We start from the raw sequence: 22,248 nt of genomic DNA on the forward strand, positions 1-22,248 counted from the left end.
AAGTGTAACCACTAACCACAATAACAATTCAATCAATGTTTCACAGTATAAGTTGGAACATTGCGGAATCACACGCAACACACTGTACACACTGCATACTCCACTCCCACTCTACAGACTAGCTCCTAAAGACAGTCCCGTACTACCAGCCAAGGCACGTCTGCGCATGCGCGCGCTTGTCACCCTCTCTCTCCCCTCCCCCCACACCTACGGGTAACTCTTAACGGCACTACCTTACCCCTCCCTTCCTATTCTTCGATATTCCCGTGATCACATTTGGAACGTGCGGTAGGCATTACAGCAGAGTGTAACGTCTAAATAAATGCCATATCTGTAATATATATTACTATCCATTTAAATTTACAGTACTTTTTTTTCAATTACCATATAATCATTCATGGAGAGTGAATTGAAAAAAAAAGAAATTAATAAGGAAACAGTCCGAGAATTACTGCCATATTCTAGCCTTTAAGTAATGTATAAACATATATTTGTGAATAGTAATTTTCTATGAGTGTAAAAAATTAAAATTTATGACGTCAATACTTGGATATGACTGTTATAAGTATAAATACATTCAACTACAAAATATTTTAGAATAAATCATTATGTAGTCCACGACAAATATAATTTAATTACCGTACATGAAATACTATGCAATGAGCAATCGGCTTTAGCGCCAAAGTTTGGCCTGCAACCTGACCTGTATTACCGGACGTTAGCGTTTCGGCCGAAGTGTCCGCATTGTCCGACGAGATTGCTTTTGTAGGAAAATACCTAAGCTTGAGTTTACTATTTTTTTTTAATAAGTAATGACACTTTGTTGAGAATGTTGGAGGTCGGTAGACGGAGGAGCGATATGAACAATCCTTAATTCTATACCGCATCACATTTACAAAATGAACGAAATAGAAAAGGCAGTTAGAAATTATATGTATTCTTCCATAACATAGAAGAAAAAAAAAAATAGATTTTCTTGACCGCTCAGCTGACAAATTGTGCTGGCAAAAATATCGAACTAGATAATGTTAAAATAAGTCTAACTTATTATTAACTACTCGCGGCTTCGTCCGCGTGAGAAATAAGTATGAAAACAGCATATAAAAATGCTGTAAATTGTGTTTTAAAATGGAAAATGAATTTATTTAATTGTTATTACCAAGTATTTCAAAACGCTAGCAAATTATTAACAGAAAAATACCATACAATAAATTTTAACTACACCGAGACAACGAAACCAAATTACAAAGCTAAATCAATGAAACCATGTAAACCATATGTAATCAAAGCTTGATTTCCCTGACAATTATCAATTCAAACCCAGGTAACCAAAAAATAAACCACTAGTATGTGTATATCGTGAAGACATGCATATCACTAGGAAATTAAGTTTCAACAATGCCATGGCAAAATCCTTTCAGCCATTTCAGCATGAAGAAGTAATTACATTACGGTCCAGATCTATCTCACAGGAACCGTACATTATTCCGGGATAAAAAATTAGCCTATGTTTTTATCGGGCCTCTAAACTGTCTGCACACCAAAAATCAGGTCGATCGTTCACTCCGTTGAAGCGTGAAAGATGGACAAATAAACCAATAAAACATAATAAACCAACAAACACACTTTAGGATTTATTATATGTGTATGGATGAATGGACTTAGTGTTTTAAAGACTTTTAAGGCTTTCAGCATTTTTTTTTTTTTGCATTTAATCATTACACATAGGTATGTCAGGCAATCTTAAAATTTGTTTATAAAATCTAATGCCATTATAACTTTGATACAGGATTAGTATATAGGTACTAAACTTCAAAATAAAATTAAATAAAATTTAATCATATATTGAAATTTAAATAAATAGCATGAAATAATTCCAACAATGGAATGGAAATATACATATACATATGTCTTTACAGTGTAAAAATTACCTTTTCGTGTCACTGACAATGTATAGATATTAAGAGGGCGGACTCAGTGGCACCATAGAAATTTATTTCGGGAGGGGAGTTGAAAAAATTATCAAATAAGAATTTTTGTGTTACAGAAAACTTACGTCAAGGGGCTTGGACGTTACATTATCATTCTCAACACGCATCACTGCCTCTGTGGTTTGTGATTCCAGGCGTATACATGTTCTCTTATATCATTTAGACTGTATGTTAGTTGGCGCATCCACATTGTAAGGGTGATTCTCGCGGCGCTGATGCCTTCGAAGTGTTAGAAAACTGTAAATTTATTTTCAGATAGGGCTCCCTGACCCTTTCCAAGGTCATTACACGCGCACTCTTTTTTTATTTTATTTCCAAGTTCCGCGCCCCCACCCCTTCAACTCTTCCACACCGTCCTCGCTTCACCTTCCCCTCCGTCCTAAGGCCTGTAGCGCATGCGCAGAAATATTCTGGCGCATAGTACGAGCCTGTCTTTAGGCGCTAGTACTCTACGGCGGGCATCTTGATGGGAGCTGGCGGGAAGAGACCGTGGAGGTGGGGAGTCTCAGACTAGAGTGGCAGCCGGCAGCTGAGTTGACACATCATCCAGCTACGATCGTCGATCATCCAATTATTTTGCACAATAATTAATTACTGCTGCAGTTGTTAATAAGTTATGTGTAATTTTCTTCAAATTATACGTTAAAAGTATTTTTCATTCAAAATCTCAGGGGGGGCAACTGCCCCTACTGGCCCCCCCCCCCCTGCAGGCGCCCCTGACACACACATATATACATAACACGATTATGCTTCGTCAACTGTATCTGTGCACTGTGCCCACTGTAACATGCTTAAACTGAATGAACATGGTAGACGAATCAAGGAGTATAAATAAACCTGAGTTACTGGCTGCAACAGAAGGTGTTCTGCTCTTTATCTTGAAATAACATCTCCCTCATGCAACATTCCCCTGTCGTGGCTGGCAGATTTTTCATTGCCTTGTCAGTTTTTTAACATTCCGCCGCCAAACCATAATCAAGCCCATGGACTTAGATCTTGGGGTGGCCAGCCCCCCCCCCCCTTCCCCTGGAATCAAAAAGCCCTTATTTGAGGGGGCCCGCTTGCACTAGTTAAATTGTAACTGTTAAATGGAAATGATAAATGCTATCCCTGGGAGACTTACACATTTTTTTCCCACAACCAAAACTTCTTCTCATACAAAATATATATATGTATATGTGTTTTTTTTGTCTCTCCTTGTAGTCTGTAATCATAACTTTCTTGCACAAAGTTACCGTGGCCAGAACTGTAAGTGATATAAGCATATCACATAACTTTAGGTTTCCAGATTTGTAAATTTTTGTCCTACTATCAGGATAAATCCATGCATTAAAAATTCTTGAAATATACCAGGCCTCTGTTGCCCGGGCCCCAGGGTAATTGAGGGGAAAAAGTGGTTGAGGAGACTGTGGAACAGTGGTTCCCAATTTTCTTTCAGCCAGGGAACCCTTTGATCGACTTTTCTTTTGCCAGAACCCCAACTCCTTCAAAGAAAGTCATTTGGCAATAATTGTGCCTGCTTTATATGACATTCGTTCTGACTCACGGAACCCCTGTGACCCTGCCAAGGAATACCGGGAACCGCTGCTGTAGACTGTAAATACAGTTTATTATTTTTTAAATATATTATTTTGGAAGTGAATGTTGGGCATATTGTGTATTGTGATGCTATACAACTGATTAAATTTACCAACCAAAAAAAAAAAAAAAAAAAAGTAGATTGAAAAACTGCTGTATGCCCATGACAAACAAGGATATAACAGCATGCTTTTATAAGATACATGAGGGAAATTTTCTGGTTACATGAATGGAAAACCATACCAAAAAAAAAACCTGAATTGCAGACATTTCTTTGATGTAAAATGCATTGAAACAAACAATCAATACAAAATGTTTAAAATGACTATATGCAGAGGAGTGTGTTGTTAATACATGTAAAGTAGATTGTGGCACTCTTGAGTTATACAGATGAACAAGCAGATTTGTATTACATTCATAACTTTTGAAGCTTTCACACCTTCGGATTTCTTAGTACTGGAAACTTGCATCTACAAATACACCAATCCCTCACTTAGCATGACTAATGCGTTTCTAAAAAGGTTCATGTTATTTTAAATAGCATATTCTGAAGCATGTCTCCATAAATAGCAAGGCTAAATTAATTAATATGTTCCAAAATGTGTAGGGAAAATTTCTTTGTGTAATATAAAAACCTAGAATAACTCTCAACGATAAAGATGTCACACAATTAATCTTTATAAGCCTATGATTTAATACTTTGTATGACAAATAAGACACCGCGTAATAGGAGATAGGTATCATCAGTCGGCTGGTTGACTTGCCTGCCCAAGCGTGATCTTCAACTCATGTCACGTACCTTTTCACGAACTTTCCAAACCATCCTTTACTGGCAATGAAACTGATATTACTGTCCGGATATTTACATTTTAATTTTTAAAAAATTAAATTACTTATTCACATATCACCATTTGGTTCATACCAATCCTGTCACACCTGTGATTATTTTTTTCATTGCAACATTCATTTAACAACCTTTTCCATGTGAATCATCTGCTTATTTCTGTTCAGGTATTTAATGTCAAATTGATTCCTTCTAGTACAACCAACAGCATCAGACTTATATAAAAGTTTGATAGAGTCATCTTGTATGATTGTGCGCACAGTTGACTTGCTTAAAATTAATGTACAACCAACATAAGTGTGGCCTTCATGACATTCAGCATGCCGTAATACTTGTATAGTTTTGTCTCAAATACTTGAACACGATGCATAATGCTCTCACTTGGAAGCCATGATTACACTATGATTCCAACTGCAGGTGCTTGCGCACATACAGTTACCGGCAGATGTTGCTTGTGTTTGTGCAAGTTCCCTGCCATTGGCTAGACTGAAGTTCATCACGTCCCAGTATGTGGCAGGTCGACAACGGTACGGCCCGGCGGCATGTGCGCGGACATAAAAAATTTGGTCCTTTACACTCCATAGCCGCAACTTAACTTGCGATAGTTGATGTTTGTACAACAGTTGATAGAGTAGTCAGACCTGCGTGTGCATCTGTTTCCCCCTCGTACATCTAACTATGTACATGCCACAGTACATCTGTTGTTTACCGAGTTGAAGCAGACTTCATGGCGTCATTCCTTACTTTTTTTTGCCTGTGGCCATTTCGTGCTAACTGAAATTTACAGACGTGCTATTCATGACTAGGGCAGTAAAATTAACATCACGCTACATGAATTCGTGCAATTTGAAGACGTGCTAAGTGAGGGATTGGTGTATTGTCTCGAGATGACAGTTCATGAGATATTTTAACTGAAATTAGTTTTATCTGTTTTATATGAGTGAGGAAGAGAAGGAGGGAACGAGAGGGGTGAATACAAACATAGCTACTAATGCATAATGCTAAGACAATCATGTCACAGAAAGTAGGTTAAAAAAAAGAGGATAAAAATCTATTTTGGTACTTGCTTATGACTAATTAAAGTTTTGTTTAAAAAAAAAAGTACGCTGCACGTTTTTACATACATACCTTTTAACAGCATTTGTTTGTAATTTTGAGTTTTTTTGAAGATTTTTTCGTGTTGAGAAAGTTTTGTTACATAACTGACATCTATTATCAAAATCATGATGAGTGTGATGTTTCAAAAATGTTTTTCTACAAAAAAAAAATAATTTATTGCATATATTGCAATTAATTACTGTAGCAGATTCATCATTATTTATAATTGGTTCACATCTGAAACATTGCAAAATATTTCAAAATAGTAATGTTTAATAAACTTACTTTGATAAATAAAATTGATTACACATATTTGGCCAACTAATAATGATAAACTGAGTCAAAGGTAAAATAAATACAAAACATCTAACAAATTATTTCAAATGTTCCCATTAATCAAGAGTCATCTCCTATTTCTGTGTGCAACCCTAGCTTGGGCAGCTTATCAATCTTATTTTGTCCCACAAACCCCAAACAATGTCACAATTTATAAACATTCACCTCTCTAAGTACTGGCTATACATAAATATATCTTGAGTGTAGAGTTACCAAATCATCCAGTATATATATAGTTTAAAAAAAAAAAAAGTGACATAAACATATATGTTTGAGTTTCCTCTAAAGTCACATTATTCATTGCAACATAATATGGAAGCAAGATAACAGAATTTGCTTAATATAATCAACTCGCTACTTGGTTCAAATAGAGGCAACTGGTCTTAAAGATCTTTTTGATCAACGAGTCACACACCTAAACTATGGTCAAAGTGATCGCCCTTGTTTAATGGGGAGATAATAAGGGAGTTATTCAAGGTTTTGTCTTTGATAAGATAATAACCTGTTATATGAAGTCATTATGAAGGGAGGCCCACTCAGGCATCTTTCTTTGACTGCAACCACTTTTTTCAGTTCATTGGCTAGAATGTCTTGGATTAAATTCCATAAGGAAACAAAGTTTATCTGTTACAGTTTATGTAATTAAGAAAATTGCACTGCTAGAAATAATTTTTGTGATGTATAACATATTGTATTGTATAAAAAAAATGTTCTCTAGGTTAAAAATCATATCCTTAAGTTGTAACACTACAATATGTACTACATAACATTTTGTATAAAGCAAAAAAAAAAAAATGTACTTATTTATGAAAATGCCTGCATAATGTTATTTTGTAACATCTGTTGCTACAGTGATTTGTTACATTGTTAAAGGTCTTAAGTTTATATCTCATAACAGTAATAACTTAATTACAGGTTTATTCTGTGAATTTCTTTCATTAATGTACCAATTGAAAACATTTATTAAATCATTTTCCACCAAAGTTTTGTTTAAGACACATAATAACCGTTAAATCTCAATTTATTCAAAAAATTGCATGTCACAGTATAGTACAAAGCTGTATGATTGCAAGACTAGTCTTATACACAGTTGTGTCAATAACATTTTTTGAAGTTATACTTCTTTAGGCGCGTTATGAAAAAATTATGAGAGTGAAATTTTAAGATGCGCACGCATCACTTTAACACAAAATTAACAGGTTGAAGCTGCCCGCTAAACCGCTCATGAAGTCTCGAAAAAAAGCTACCAACAAAATAGAAATAGAACCTCTATTAGTCATGCATGTTGGCATGCTCGTCGCCTCTGATCTCTGTTTTCATATTTATAAATTATAATATTTATCCACATGATTCTAGTTTCTAAATTCATAACACGTGTTTTAGTTTCATACAAGTGCGAATTATATGTGCCAATAAATTATATTCAGTAGTGATTTAAATGGAATATTTTGATTAATATAATTTACTATTCGTAAATATTAGTAAAAAATATTGTGCTTATATACTTTTTCAAATCCTCCAATATAATTGAGGTTAACTATCCGTATATATTGATATAAATGAAAATATTAATTAATATAATTAATACTAGATATTATTAAATTAATAATGTTAAATATTTATTATTGGTTATTTAATATTTACAAAATAAAGAAGTAAAGTTAATAAAACATTTAATAAAAAATTTATGATAAAAATTAAAATCGAACATCAAATTAAAATATTAATTTTTAATAATTATTATTAAATTGAATAAATAATAAATATTTATAAAATAAAAAACAAATTTAATGAAAACTTTTTGATAAAAATGAAAAGTGAATATTAAATTAAGAAAATAATAAATATTTAAAAAATGAATAAACTTAAATTAAATTTTTGAATTTAGTATTAAATTTATTTAGTTTCTTTTAAAATATTAAATAATCAATAATAAATATTTAAAATTAAGAATCTTAAATAAAAGATTTAGTATATACAAATTATGTCATATATATTTATTAAATTCTCTAAATTTTATTTATTTAAATTTTCAAATTTAAACTGAACTTTATTAACTATGTTGACTATCTTTTTCCAGCCCTTTTATTATTTTATTGTAATTAATTAATTGCATGCAATTAAAAACTATTTTTTAATGATGCCAAACAGGCGTGTAGGAAGCAAATATTTAATGGGGGGGGGGGGGCAAAGGAGAGTATCATTATAAGTGGTGGATTTAACAAAGGGGGTGTCCGGGGGCTCTCCCCTGGTAGAAAAAAATTGTATTCTAAGGAGCAAAATGGTGCTATTTAAGCTCTTTCGTACATAAAAATAGAATGTACTACTAGCAGAAATTTTAACTTTTTTTATAACAAATTTACTTAAGGCTCGGCATCACAAAACAGTGTTCACTTTTCAGTTTTCGCCTCGTAGAATTCATTTTAAAGGCAATTTGTTGAATTTTCCCACTGCACAGAGTACATAAATTACAAGCACCTTCAAATTTAGTCCCCATATATCATCAAGTTATCTAGAGCTGTAGAAAAGGCAGAGATTGAAATCAAAGATGGAAAAAAGCTTTTCGCAATAACACTCATATTTTATTCAGGGCAGTCTAAATTTTATTTTGGTATTAAAAATTAAAAAAGTCAATATTTTAATATTTTTACTGTCAGACTCCCCTTAAGAATAAGTTTAAAATGCGAACCCCACAGAATAAGCGAGTGAAGATGCTTAAAAATAACTGCAAATCTGCTTGATAAATTCTTGTTCAATGATTTGTAGATTCAAAGAAATTTTTTTATTACTCGATGGAATAATCACGAGCGACGAGCGGAAAAAAATAATGTACCGAAATACTAAACTTTAATGTTAAATAGGTATATTAGATATGGTTTTCGGGATCATGTAAAAATTTGTCTCAGTCTAAACTGCTCAAAAGTAATACCTGAGTTAAATGAATCCAACTCTTCTTTAGGATCTTTGTCTTCACAGGCATTACAGCTTAATGTGCAATGCTTTTTAGGCGGTGGTTGTGATGAACTGCAGGACTGTGCAGAACGGTTGTTGAAGAAAAAGTTGATGCTTTTCTGAGTCATTGTACGCCGCAAAAATTAAAATACTGTTAGCCTTTAAATTTTCTCCTTAAACCCTAAATGTTTTTCATCACTGCCATTCCGCACTACTCACTCACGATGCTACAGATAAATAAGTTTATTTTAAACAGTTCTGTAGTACGTCTCACAAAGTTTCTTGGACTTAAAAGCAAGACGTACAGCTGTCGAATGATGACTGATGTGGAAAGTGCTCTGCACGTCAGGTCGTTACCGTTATGTAGAAACGAGGTGGGTGAATGCAAGGGTCTGAAGGTCAGGTAGACAAGGGTGGACAAAAACGGAGCGTAAGCTACTGCAACGAGCGGAAACAAGAAGAAAACAAGAACAGTTGCAGTATTTATTGTGCCTGTACACTTATTGAAAAGTCTTAATTTATTTTAAGAATAAAGTAGCGCACGGACAAGAAAATCCTACAAAACCACTTAGCATTGCAATGAAGACAATGCCTCGTGTTCATCTGATGCAATGGCTGGGCAAAACCATCACTTTGCCCGGCCATGAAATGTTATGGCCGGGCAGTCGCCTGGGTCGCCCCCCCCGTTCCTACGCGCCTGATGCCAAAGAAGTATAACTTCTCACGCGCGTACATAAGTACATGCACCCATTTTTTATTAAGAAAACTACCTTTATATTCTACATTTAAGCTTATACAATTTTTTTAAATCTCCTTTCAACTAAAACTAAGATGAATACAACTAACATGAAGAATACTCACGTCTTTGCACATTCACAATGTTCTTTATTCGAAGTGCTGTTGTCTGGACATGTGCTACTAGATAACTCTTGATCACGTGTGCATGTATTGCACTGATGTGAAGAAGTCTGTCGATACGCGACAAGTTCACTTGTGTTGCTGAAAACTTGCCTAGATGTGCCACACACAGAACTGTCTGCGGTGCCTCCACCATGTATGTATTTCAGGTGCCTATGGAACAAGATGACATTTTATGATTTTATTCTTTATGAATTCTGTTTATTCATAAATATAGCATATTACTAAACACATATGACACATAAATGTTTTGTGATACTCATTTCACCAAAACAGTGTCATTTTGACTGATAGATGATGCACTCAGAACAATAAAAATAAATTCTGCGAGTACTTGTTAGAAAAAGGTACCAATAAAAATGTGTTAGTATTAACAGTTTTAAGATCAAAAAAAGGGTAAAATATTTTTTTCCAATCTACTTAGTATGTACATACATTTTTGTAAAAACTTCATGCTGAATACATTACATTCATTGAATTTAATATATTTAATATAACATTTTTGTGATTTTAGATAAGTTTTGATTAAAAATACTGATTAATTTCATTATAGTAGTACATAGTAGTACCTACATTTCAGTGTTATATGAGTAGGTATCGACATGCTTTTCGGCATTATTTCAGTTTTATAGTAATTCACTATATAATTTGTCCTGAAATATGGCACAAACTTTTGGCAAAAAAAATGTCAATTTTTCTGTTGGCCATGTAGCATTGCAGGACAGTGCCTTCCCCAATTTTTCTTTAAGTTTTTATGAATAATATGTTTTAACAGTAATACTATATGTAAGTTGTTTAAATAATTTTCAGGCATAACCTAACTGTGGTACATGTAGTAAATCATTGAAACTTACAATGAATCTTTTGAAATAACTTTCATGATAATATTTTACCGTTTATAATTGTTTTCCATATTAATATTTATATTTCCTTATGTTTTATTAATGTACTCTCATTTAATTACCGTTTCTAATATTTGTGTATTGTTTAAGCCTATTTGCTTTATTATGAAACAGCCATGTAACTGTAAATTTACCGAATTCTACCTAAATAATTACGTTTTTATGTGTTTTAAAATGTTTTTTTTAAGCTTTAAATATTTTGTTTATATGCGCAAATACACTGTAACATATATTTCTTTTGTAAATTTGTCCATGGGATGATGAAATCATGTGAGCCAGTTGCGTGTCAGTTAGAGTGAGAAAGAAAGTTGTGCGTCGACACAGTGACGCAGAGGCGATAAAACGATAATGATGCATCCTGTGAGACAGAGCAACTAGCGTGAGAAAATATTCTGGGAGTCCCCGATTTTGATGGGAAATTGAAAAGAGACCGATCAAGGGAAGCCCCGAGTTATGTGTGTTCAGGGTTTTTTCATGTGTTGTAATTTGTTCTGTGATTGGCTGGTGTTGGAGGGAGTGTTTGATACTGTGCTGTGATTGGCCGAAAGTTACGTCATGGTGCAATCCTTGGTCTCTCCTGAGACCAGTGTATCGTTTTGGTTCTTTAGTCATCTACTGAACAGCGACTGAGGAGGTGGTTAGTTGAGTAGGTGGCTCACAACTTAACTATGAAGTTTTAACGAGTAAATTTCGCGGCTGTGGTCCGGGCGTCACCGGTTTTATAATCAACCTTATTTTCATTTTTCGGACACAAACAGGACTTACCAAGGTTTGTCACTGTTTCCGAGGACAATGTCCTTCGGCATTGTACCGAAAGTTGAGTGCAACTGCGGGACTTGATTTCGAACTGTTTTATTAATTCAATTTTCGGCCAGTCAGCGTGTGAACCAAATTAATGAAGCTTGTTTGTTGTGAGAAAGGAAAATACTGCTTTCAATTTGTAAATGGTGTGGTCGCAAGATGGCGGCAAATGTCTTGTGAATTAGTAAGGTATAAATAAATAATCAGTGAAAAACATTTTGTGTACGAGAGACATAATTGAAATTCAACAATTGCCTGTAACTATTTTCCTGAGTGAAACATAACCTCACTTTTTCAGCATCCGAATATGCAAGTGTACCTTGTGAGTTACCTTTCGAAGACCAAAACGTAAAATATCTGAGCTAGTCCGGCGGTCTTTGGAGTGTAACAGCCAGTTGACAGATTGTCCAAAGTTGATGAAACGTGCAGGTTTAACTCTAGTTGATATGAGAAAATCATGTACGATCTCTGATGATGCCAGAAGATATTGGGAGGAACATCATAGAGTATATAGCATTATGTAACATAGCGTATTTTAGTCAGCATATCCTTTATTTTGTTAACAACATACTGAGAGTAGTATAACTAACAGCCATTTTTTTACTGCAAAATAAACTACTAGAAAATTGTAACAATGATTTTTGAGGTGTTTAAATAATAATACCTCTATCCTCTATCCAGGGGATTAAACTCAGCCTAAAATATCTCACACAGCTGTAGATTTGAAAACACTGTGACACATTTGTGTCTTAGTCCCCTTTTATGCAGGTTTATTTCTTTTGCATGAACTAGACAGTATGCTTTGCATTTTGTCAAAAGCATGTCTACCACTTATTTTTAGGGCAGCATGTTTGATTTGATAGAAAATAATGCTAATGGAAAAAAAAAATTGATTCAGTGTTGCCTATTTTCACTAGTCGAAGATGGATCCGTGCATAAGCGATTGCTCACTACTCTAAATTTTGGAAATTTCTATACATCTTCCACTATCACAATTCCACATGGTAGGTTACTGTGGTATGTTTCCAAGTACCAGACTGTCACACAGAAGCAAGAAAATGGATGACTATCCATAAAATCAATAAGAAATTAGAAAATGTGCAATAATCTGCAATCAGGCATATGCGAAAAAAAACTACCTGCATTAAAGGAAAGTACCCTACCCATGGTCGTCAACACAACTGGCAGCACAGCATTTATGTCAGATTGATAACTCACATGCAAGGCTGCAGGGCTGCCATAGCGATGAAGTGCGTAAGATTGCTGCCTTGTGCAATGAACTGTGTGAATAGTCAGTGCAAACAACCCACTACATTACCAGATTATTAATTTTATTTGTAGAATACTACATATTTTAATATATTTTCTCCATAGTTTCAAAGAAATTAAATAAAAAAATATGCAGCCAACTTGAAACATGGGATCCTTCAAAATTGCAAAACAAAAATCCCTTTCGACGCAGCCCACAGGGGTAGGTAGATTTCGAAGTACCTATTTATTCTGGAAATATTTTAGAAACTTCTATTAACTTCTGAAACATTTTAAGAAATGCAGCAAAAATATTAAAAATATTTTTAACTCAATGCTTACAAAATTTTCAAATTATATGCCAATAAACATAATTATTTAATTTTTTGTACTATTTTTCATCCCTTACACTAATAACGTGGTCGTATAAAAATTTGATTTGCACCAAGGTTTAAGATAACATTAAGATAGTTTAAAATAAATTTGAACTAATTTGATACCAATAAAGTTTAAAAATTTTTAAATTTCAACTCATCTTTTACGGTAATAATTTGTTTTATCAAAAGTTGTTTCAGCCAAAGTTTTAGATGAATTATATGTTTTATACAATAAATTAAAACTGATTTGATGGTATATCTATTAAAAAAATGTAATCATTATATTTTACTTTCAAAACAAGTTATTCCAACCCCTAACAGTAATGGTTGGTTAGATAAAAATTTATTTTAACAATAGTTTTAGACAATATTTGGAAAGTTAAACCAAAATAAGAATGGATTCAATATGTACATAGTACAGAGGTTTTATTTATTTTCTTATTCCAACCCCAGGTTTCTTCAACCCCTTGCAATAATGGCTTGTATTATCAAAAATTGTTTCAGACAAAAGTTTTAGATCAAAATTATAAGATTTACAAACTCTCTGAACAAATTTGATAGTGTGCCAACCAACTTATGAGTTGACGATGGTTTTGGGGTCTATGGACCATGAAACAAAAACTATATAAAAATTTTCCGAAAGTCGCACCATGATAACAGCTGCAAATGGTAGTATTTCTTTGAAAACTACCAAATTGTATTTCTTCAAAATCTAACTAAAATTGTGCATTTGAAGTTATGCAGAAGGTATGCAGTACAGTCGAAAATTTATTTAAATTAATCAAGTTTATTCAGTAGTTTCAATAGTTATGCTGCAAAGTGAATAATATACAGATGGATAGTTAACAGGTTAAAGAATACCTTATACAGACATATTCAGCTTTACCTTTTCAAATTAGCTTCATACTTGAATTTCCTAGGACAGGCACACGGATATGGCTGTTTTGCGTCACCAAACACCTACAAAATGAAAGTTTCATTCACAAAACCTTATTTAAAAAACATACAAAAACACAAATGTAAAAAAAATGTAATGCAAAATGTTACAGCAAACATTTTGTTAACATTTTTTCATTATCTACTATGTATAATCTGACACTTTTGTACAAAATTATACAAAACAAAAGATCTAGATTCTGAATGCATTCAACTCAACCAAACAATATTAATCAGTAACAGTAAGTCTCACTTAGAAAAAAAAATCTTCAAATAAAGTTTATGTTAAAAAAAATACCATGACATTTTGTTGGAGACATACTGTATAGTAAAGTTCATTTAAATGCACAAATTACCTTTTGGACTTTAAAGAGCTGACAGTTGCATTTGCCAGTGCTTGTATGTTTTTCATGGCCAACACTGCATTCTATGTTACTGGCTGTTAGCTGTTTCCTGGCAGACTCTCTTTTAAGATGTGATTCTAAATGCCTTTGCATACTTCTCACTGTCTTGCTTCTTCGCCCACAAAGAAGACACGTTCGATTCCACGGGCGCGCAGTCTACTTGTTAGCTGCACTGAAGACAAATTGCACTTGAATATATTTCCTTCCACACCAATTGCATCTTTATTCCACAGTCTGTTAATGTGAGACACACTGCCAACAACGTCATCAAAACACTACGCAACAACTGACTCAACATTTAGCACACACACTTGCTGAGTCGAGCTTTGCTTCTCAACATATAACTTTAAATTTTTTTTTCAAGCTCCAATTCTTCACAATCATATCACTCTACAACCCTGATGAAGAGGTCTCCACAAAAACTTCCATGCATTTTTATGTGCTTCAAAAAGATTACTTCACAAATGAATCGGAACGCAGTTCACAAAACTGACACTTCATGAGGCTGTGTCATTTTGCGTAAACATTCAACACATGACAGTAGTGTGGAATCGTTTACCACAATTGCAGCACTCAAAAGGTTTCGTGGCTAACAAATGTCTGTCATAATGCAGCTGGAATTTTTTGTCTCCAGTAAACTTGCATGCACAAATATGATAAGTAATTATATGGTTGTGTCTGAACTGATGCAATTTTTTATCAGCTACACAGTTAAATTCTCTACAGCAAACGTGGAAAATTTTATCACGGAAACAAATTCCATGAGTTGAAAGTCAGTGTTCCAATAGATGGGAAAATATACTTTCTTCTGTATACAAAACACTGAAAAAGAAAATGTATTATTTAGAAATATATATGTTAAGTATTAGAGTGTTAGAGTGGAAGGTGTTTAATTGGTCCATTCTGAAGTATAGCAATTTTAGGGGCAGGCATGTTTTTGCGAAAAAATCTGAATGGCCATTGGACTGTATTAAGGAATGCCCGCACCATCTGCACGATAATCCATTGCCCCATTTGACCCAGCCATTCAGGAAAGGTTTGCATTCGCACTGAATTATCCTGATTAGTGTCCTGATGTGTTTAGGATTTGCGACATTAATATAACTGTAAATTCATGTAATTCACAGAAATTACTCTAACTATAAACATATACTAACAATCTAATGCAAAAAATCATTAAAATACAATTTCAATTGTGTAGGTAGATGCAATATAAACTCCTATAAAGGCAATGTTTTCCATAAGTAAACATCCCAAACTCAGCCAGCAATTGAACCTTGACTAACCAACTAGAAGCTCTAACCACTAAGCCAACAGGCCAGACAACATTAACACCAGTGGTTAAAAATTTTAATTCAACCGGAAACAAAAATTCCAAAAATTATCTGTAATACATACACATAAACACAAAGTTCCTAATTTTTACAAGGAAATTCGGTAAATCTGTATTGTACGGATTAGCGCCAAAAAAAATCGTACAAATATGAAATAACTTTCATTATATGCTCTTTTACGTCCTCTTTTCAAAACCGCCTGCGGAGATTAAAAATTCCAATTACTTTTGGAGATATCGCCGTTCTTATTTTGCAATACAAGCCCTATGTAATCATTCAACAGACGCCATTTTATATTTTGCCGTGTGCGTGAATGCCTAAATAACAGAAATTTTGGTAAATCTGTATTGTACGGATTAGCGCCAAAAAAAATCGTACAAATATGAAATAACTTTCATTATATGCTCTTTTACGTCCTCTTTTCAAAACCGCCTGCGGAGATAAAAAATTCCAATTACTTTTGGAGATATCGCCGTTCTTATTTTGCAATACAAGCCCTATGTAATCATTCAACAGACGCCATTTTATATTTTGCCGTGTGTGCGTGAATGCCTAAATAACAGAAATTTTCCATTAGGTAAGGTTAGTTACATGATAAATACTTCAAAATAAACGGAAATTAAAAATAATATTAATTAATTTTACTTGTATAGTTTTAAGTATTTATAATGTAACTGACCTGATCTAACAAAACGGGACAAAGGTAGATTAGGTCAGGTCAGCTACAGTATAAATACTTTGAAACTGAACGGACATTAAAAATAATAAAATTAATTTTAATGGTTGTTTACTTTTAAAGTATTTATAATGTAGCTGACCTGACCTAACAAACCGGGAAAAAGGATGAACAGTAGGAACTCACGTAATTTTCTTTTTACGTGATGTAGTCGTTCAACTACGTCGCGAAAAAAAAAAAAAAAAAATCATACTTGTAAACAAGCAACAATGGTGGAAACGCGGGAAGCCTACGATTCACTCATCCTTCTGGACATACCCGAATACTCACGTTGGCAAGCCTTCTTTCAACAGACGAGAGGCCAACGCCCGATCGTGCATCTTCAAGTTTTTTTTTTGTTTATTGTAAATAAATATGCAACTCATGAAAACTAATGGTCAATTAGGTTATGTTAGCTACATTATAAATACTTCAAAACATTGTGGATGGTTGATTTGGTTAGGATAGCTACATTAAAAATACTGTGAAATCATGTAAACGGTTTCCTAGCGCTGGATAGCTACATATTAAAAAGTTATTTGCTAAGCAACCATAAAATGATTTTACAGTTTTTTTAATGTAGCTATACTTACCTAATATAACCAACCATCCACAGTGTTTTAAAGTATTTTTAATTACTTCTTGCTAATTTTAAGAAAAGAAGGCTAGCCAACGTGAGTATTCGGGTATGTCCAGAAGGATGTGTGAATCGTAGGCTTCCCGCTCAAACGACGCATCAGTGCACATCACGAAAATTAAAAAATTCCATATCTCCTAAAGTATTTGGAATTTCTGATCTCCGCCGGGTTTAATGAAAAGAGGAAGTAAAAGAGCACAGAATAAAGGTATTTTCGGATTTTTAATTATTTTTTTTAAAAAAATCGCCGAAAAATGAATATTAAAAAATTCGATATCTCCAAAAGTAATTGGAATTTTTAATCTCCGCAGGCGGTTCTGAAAAGAGGACGTAAGATAGCATATAATGAAAGTTATTTCATATTTGTACGATTTTTTTTGGCGCTAATCCGTACAATACAGATTTACCGGTATCTGAAATGCTAATACAAAATCGTAAAGTATTTGGGGGGTAATGAGACAGGGGTGGGGAGCGGTGAACCAATCATGAATAACCTTGGTGGGCGGCAAGTGATGTGACCATCCCAGCACCAGTAGCCCAATTATTGTCGGCTATATTCATCCATGATAAAAATAAAAAGCCTTTTTAAATTTCTGTGTAGGACAATTTCCCATTTCCCATCCTCAGGAAAAAAGGCAGAAAGGGAACATGCACTGATTTTAAATATTCTATCATCATGAAACCATGTGGCTCTTCTAACCTAAAGTCTGCTTAAAATGGATATAATCGAGTAAAATTTCCCCAATATAAAGCGCTATCACAAAAAATTAAACAGTTCCCTTATTCTGTATTGCTGTTACCGTTTTATTTATTTTTCCCAAGAAAATTTTATTTTGTACCATCACATTCTGCTGGTGTTTACCATTAATTTTTTTTTTTTTTTTTTTTTAATTGTTTGAATGGTCAACGGCTTTCGCCCACAACCAGAACTAAATCATTCCAATCTTTATCATTTCGTAGCAATCATATCTCTTACTGTAAATAAACACCCATGCCTTACCCGGGACTCGAACCCAGAACCCCTCGCACCGTAAGCCGGTGTGCATCCGACTACGCTACGGAGGTCGGCTGTTTACCATTTAAAAAAAAAAAAAAAAAAAAAAAAAAAAAAAAAAAAAAAAAAAAAAAAAAAAAATTATAATTCTTCATGCCAACAGCAGATAGTACACAACACATGGGCAAACGATACATCGATGTTTTCAAAACATCGATGTATCGTTCATGAAACATCGATGTTAGCATCGATGTTTTGAAGAGCGATACATCGCCGATGCATCGATGAAAAAGTCCAAAAACATCGACATCGTTCATCATGTGCTGAAACATGACTGTCCTACGCACAGAAAGTGTTTTGTTTAATTTAAATAACACTTTTTAATTATTATTGTTATTATTTATTGACATTTTATGTTTTTGTTCTATGTTCACGTCTTTGAACGTATCTGCAACTACCATGCTCTATGGTGTAATATAAGTGACGCCGAAGCTCAATTAACAAGACCCCTCTAGGGAACATTGGACCTAAAACGGCAAATTGAACTTTTTATTTAATAATTACATAAGAGATTTTCCATTGTTGTAAAATCCTATTTTAAATTTAAGGAATTTTGATGTATTAATTTGTTTTGTTAATTGTCTGTGAGTGATTTTGAACGTGTAATTAAGTCAACAATCTTAGGGTTTTAGCCAATCAGCGACGTTGTTACTTAAGATAAGCGTCACTACAGAATTAACGGAAACGAGTCTGAAATTAACGGCGATGATGGCTGCATAGGCCGGGTTGAAATTCCCTTAAAAATCAATGAAGATGAATAGCTGGATAGGTCATCCTACAACCAGGATGTTTTGAAACATCGTTTAAGCCTAAAGTATACAATTTTTAATTAGGGCACGTCATAACTGACGTGTACTGAGGTGTGTTTTACCGTGAGTAACCAGCGACTCATGATGCCATGCTATTTAACTGCTCACTATATACCTACATCGTGATTTTGCCGACGGACTTTGAAATAATACGTTTCATTGTTGAGCTAGTCTGAGATCATATTGAGATAAACAATTTTTATTAAAACAATCACGCATCCTGTTTTCCATACTTGACTTTTGTTCAATCACCCAGAGGTGAACTGAGGCAGATGTCTCGAGATGCTCTACCGCAAATATTTACTGAGTTCAGCCGCGGAAAATAAAAACCAACTTTAATAACGAACATTTTAAATAAATATTATTTTCTCACGCAAATAATTTATTATAAATTGAGATTTTCAACAAACATTATTATTTTGAACCATATGAACTTTTGTTTCATGTTACTATGTGTGCAACCTAACTCCTGTAATTTTATCAAATATGAACGACATACCACTGGATTGACTAGAAACAAAACATACTTCTATTTGATTAAAGAATGTTTATATTAATCGTATGTTTATATGTGTTGTCATTTTACAGTGTATGTGTATGTGTCCTTCATAATTCTAATTGGTTTGTTGTCTATTCCCATGCCTTGTGAAGGTTTTTATAGTGTGAGAATATTTAATATTTCCCTTGTGTATCATACTACATGATCTTTAAACCATTAAGGAATTCAAGTAGTGCATAAGGGTGGCGCCCATATATGAATTTTGAAAACTAATTAAAGAATTTATTTATTTTGCAGAGCCATAAACATTCATAGATAATTGTTTATTATTTAAACTTTAATATCTAAATGACAACTATATTTTGTTTTATTTAATGATAACACACACTATCTGTGTATTTGTGTATATTTATATAACGAGCACACCACAGATAAGTGGCTACCACTACGTGGAGCCCAACACACACTGATTCTGTCACCTATACTAGTACAATCATTAAAATTACCCTAGTTTTTATTAATATTTTGGCTATCATTTCATGAATATTTATTGAATATATAAAAAAACATTACGATACGATATTTAGTTTTTAAGATACAATTTTTTTAACTGTCTATACTTACTATAAAAACCTACATTTTTAAGTAGGTATCAAAAATGTTGTAAATACTGAACTATTTGGTTGATTTCAGTATCAATTTTTTTTACAGTACTTTAAAATGTGTAAAATCATTTGCAGGGCTGGTGCAAGGTAAATTAGCGCCCTAGGCGAAAAACCTTAATTCCCTCCCCCCCTCACCCATCTCCCCAAAAATTTTTTTTCCTTGCCTCAAAATACATTACGTAAGCCTAAGATTTTGTCAACAATCAAATGTAAGCAGGCTTGTGTTTTTTTTTTTTTTACTTTTTTACTTATTACAAATCATAAGCAGGTCACCGTGGACTTTAAATAATTACTTATATCAATATAAATATTCCAAACTGTTACAAAAATCCATTTTCATCTAGTTTCAATAATCGTTAAACATATTATATCAGTTGTTATGTGTCGTGCTGTGCCGCCCCCAGCTACTTGGCGCCCTAGGCGGTTGCCTAGTGCGCCGATATGGACGCGCCGGCCCTGATCATTTGGAATAAATAAATACCATTAAAAAAATTGGTTTACATAAGAATTTTCTTTTCAATTTTGATAAATATAGGGAAAAAGCAGTGAGACTTTATAGACAATTTCATAGCTTGTTGTACATACAAGCTTTTGATTGGTACCGATACGGTCTCGCTAGCTCTATCGAGAAAATTAATGTTACATTTAAAACCTGCACATACACTTCATGCTTTTTCCTTCTTTTTTTTTTTAAATTGCTTTTAATGCATGTTTTTGTTCTGCATGAGACACGACTGTAAATGGGTTGTGGATATTGTGGCTACATACTATAATTTAAATCATTTTGGCATGTTTTTCCTGATATTTAAAAACATCGGTTAAAACATCGATGTATCGGTTTTCAGAACGATGTTTTTTGACATCGATGCTTTTTCGTTTGAACATCGATGTTCGTGATATCGATGTTTTTAAGAGCGATTTTGCATCCCTACGACATGACGGGTTATATCAAAGAACATAAGTAATTTCGGGGCGACTGAATTGTTTCGACCCGGCGTAGTGACTATTCCGGATTCCCTAAGGGCCGGTTTTATGACCTCCGGCTAAAGTTCCGGCTAAAATTTAACCGCAGGCTAGCTCTTATTTCGGTTTTATGACTCCCTGTTAACGTCTACCTTCCAGCTAAAGTTCCGGCTAACCTAGCGGGTGGATGAACCGGCCGCTAGCTGCTTAACCGGAGGCTAAAAGCAACAGAAAATAAAATGGCGATGTATCAGGCGAGGTTAGTTGTTGATAGTGATGATGACTATTTGAGGAATTCTATTGAATATTTACAGGATGCGATGGAATAATTTATTACTAAATGTAAAATGCTTCGCCGTATTCGTCAAAGTTTTATTAAAAATTACATGGCATGAAAGTGTAGTAACGCTTTTCTATTTTCGTCGAGTCGTGTATTATTATTTGACTTTAATTGATCACGAAGTACATAAACGTATGCTATGTATATAAACTTAAATGTTCCTGCTTAAGAATATGTGTAAATAAGTGAATTTTAAAATTGCAAAACGAGGGTTATTATTACCTATAAAATGCGTGTTTTCGTGGAAGTTGTATCTGTGAATTTTTATTCGTAATACAGTGGACATATGCCGGGAATGAAATGCACTTCATACGACTTCAGACGTGGTTCTAATTCAATGAATACAATTGAATGTGAAAATAAATGTTACCCAATTATCCCTTCCCTATCTTACAAACCATTAGGTACTTATTATCTACCTGCCACGCAAGTGCAAAACGAAAACAGCACTGGAATTATTCTGTTTACCGTATCCAAGTTTATCCCTTGATCCTATCGGCATGACCCTGTATATGTTGGTCTTGTTTTACATTATACTTGCTGTTTTAATTTAGAATGTTGAAAAATCCTGTACATAACACAACATACCTAACATATCACGATGCAAACAAATTATGTCAGGTCTTGTAAAAATATATTTCATTCGTATACATTTTACAATAATTATTTCCCCAGTGAATATATCTAGGATCTCTTGACCTACTAAATTAAAACAGCAAGCATCCTATACCACAAACTAATTCCATCAGGATCGGATTAATTTGGATATGTGATACGAAACTATTAGTACAAAAATGAAACCTACACCAGTGAAATGAAAATCGACAAGTATTTTCCCGAAACGGGG

At 33.6% G+C, this 22,248-nt stretch overlaps 1 protein-coding gene across 13 annotated transcripts in view; it reads right to left on the reverse strand.

The window, feature by feature from the left end:
* The window catches only part of LOC134542615 (zinc finger protein 431-like), a 45,530-nt gene that overhangs the window by 22,417 nt on the left and 865 nt on the right, over positions 1-22,248 (reverse strand). For 3 of the 13 annotated variants that reach the window (XM_063387012.1, XM_063387006.1, XM_063387013.1), the window contains exons 1-5: positions 15,945-17,474; positions 14,338-15,207; positions 13,932-14,005; positions 9,661-9,870; positions 5,542-5,748 (exon numbers count right to left, since the gene is read on the reverse strand). In XM_063387012.1, the coding sequence (XP_063243082.1) occupies positions 5,542-5,748; positions 9,661-9,870; positions 13,932-14,005; positions 14,338-14,478 (632 nt within the window). In that variant the 5' untranslated portion in view covers positions 14,479-15,207; positions 15,945-17,474. Of the gene's footprint in view, positions 1-5,541; positions 5,749-9,660; positions 9,871-13,931; positions 14,006-14,337; positions 15,208-15,944; positions 17,475-22,248 lie in introns of those variants that run through there. The other 10 variants (XM_063387010.1, XM_063387009.1, XM_063387002.1 and 7 more) reach the window with 10 other exon arrangements.

This window comes from Bacillus rossius (genome assembly GCF_032445375.1).
Source record: "Bacillus rossius redtenbacheri isolate Brsri chromosome 9 unlocalized genomic scaffold, Brsri_v3 Brsri_v3_scf9_1, whole genome shotgun sequence".
NCBI classification, from domain to species: Eukaryota; Metazoa; Arthropoda; class Insecta; order Phasmatodea; family Bacillidae; genus Bacillus; species Bacillus rossius.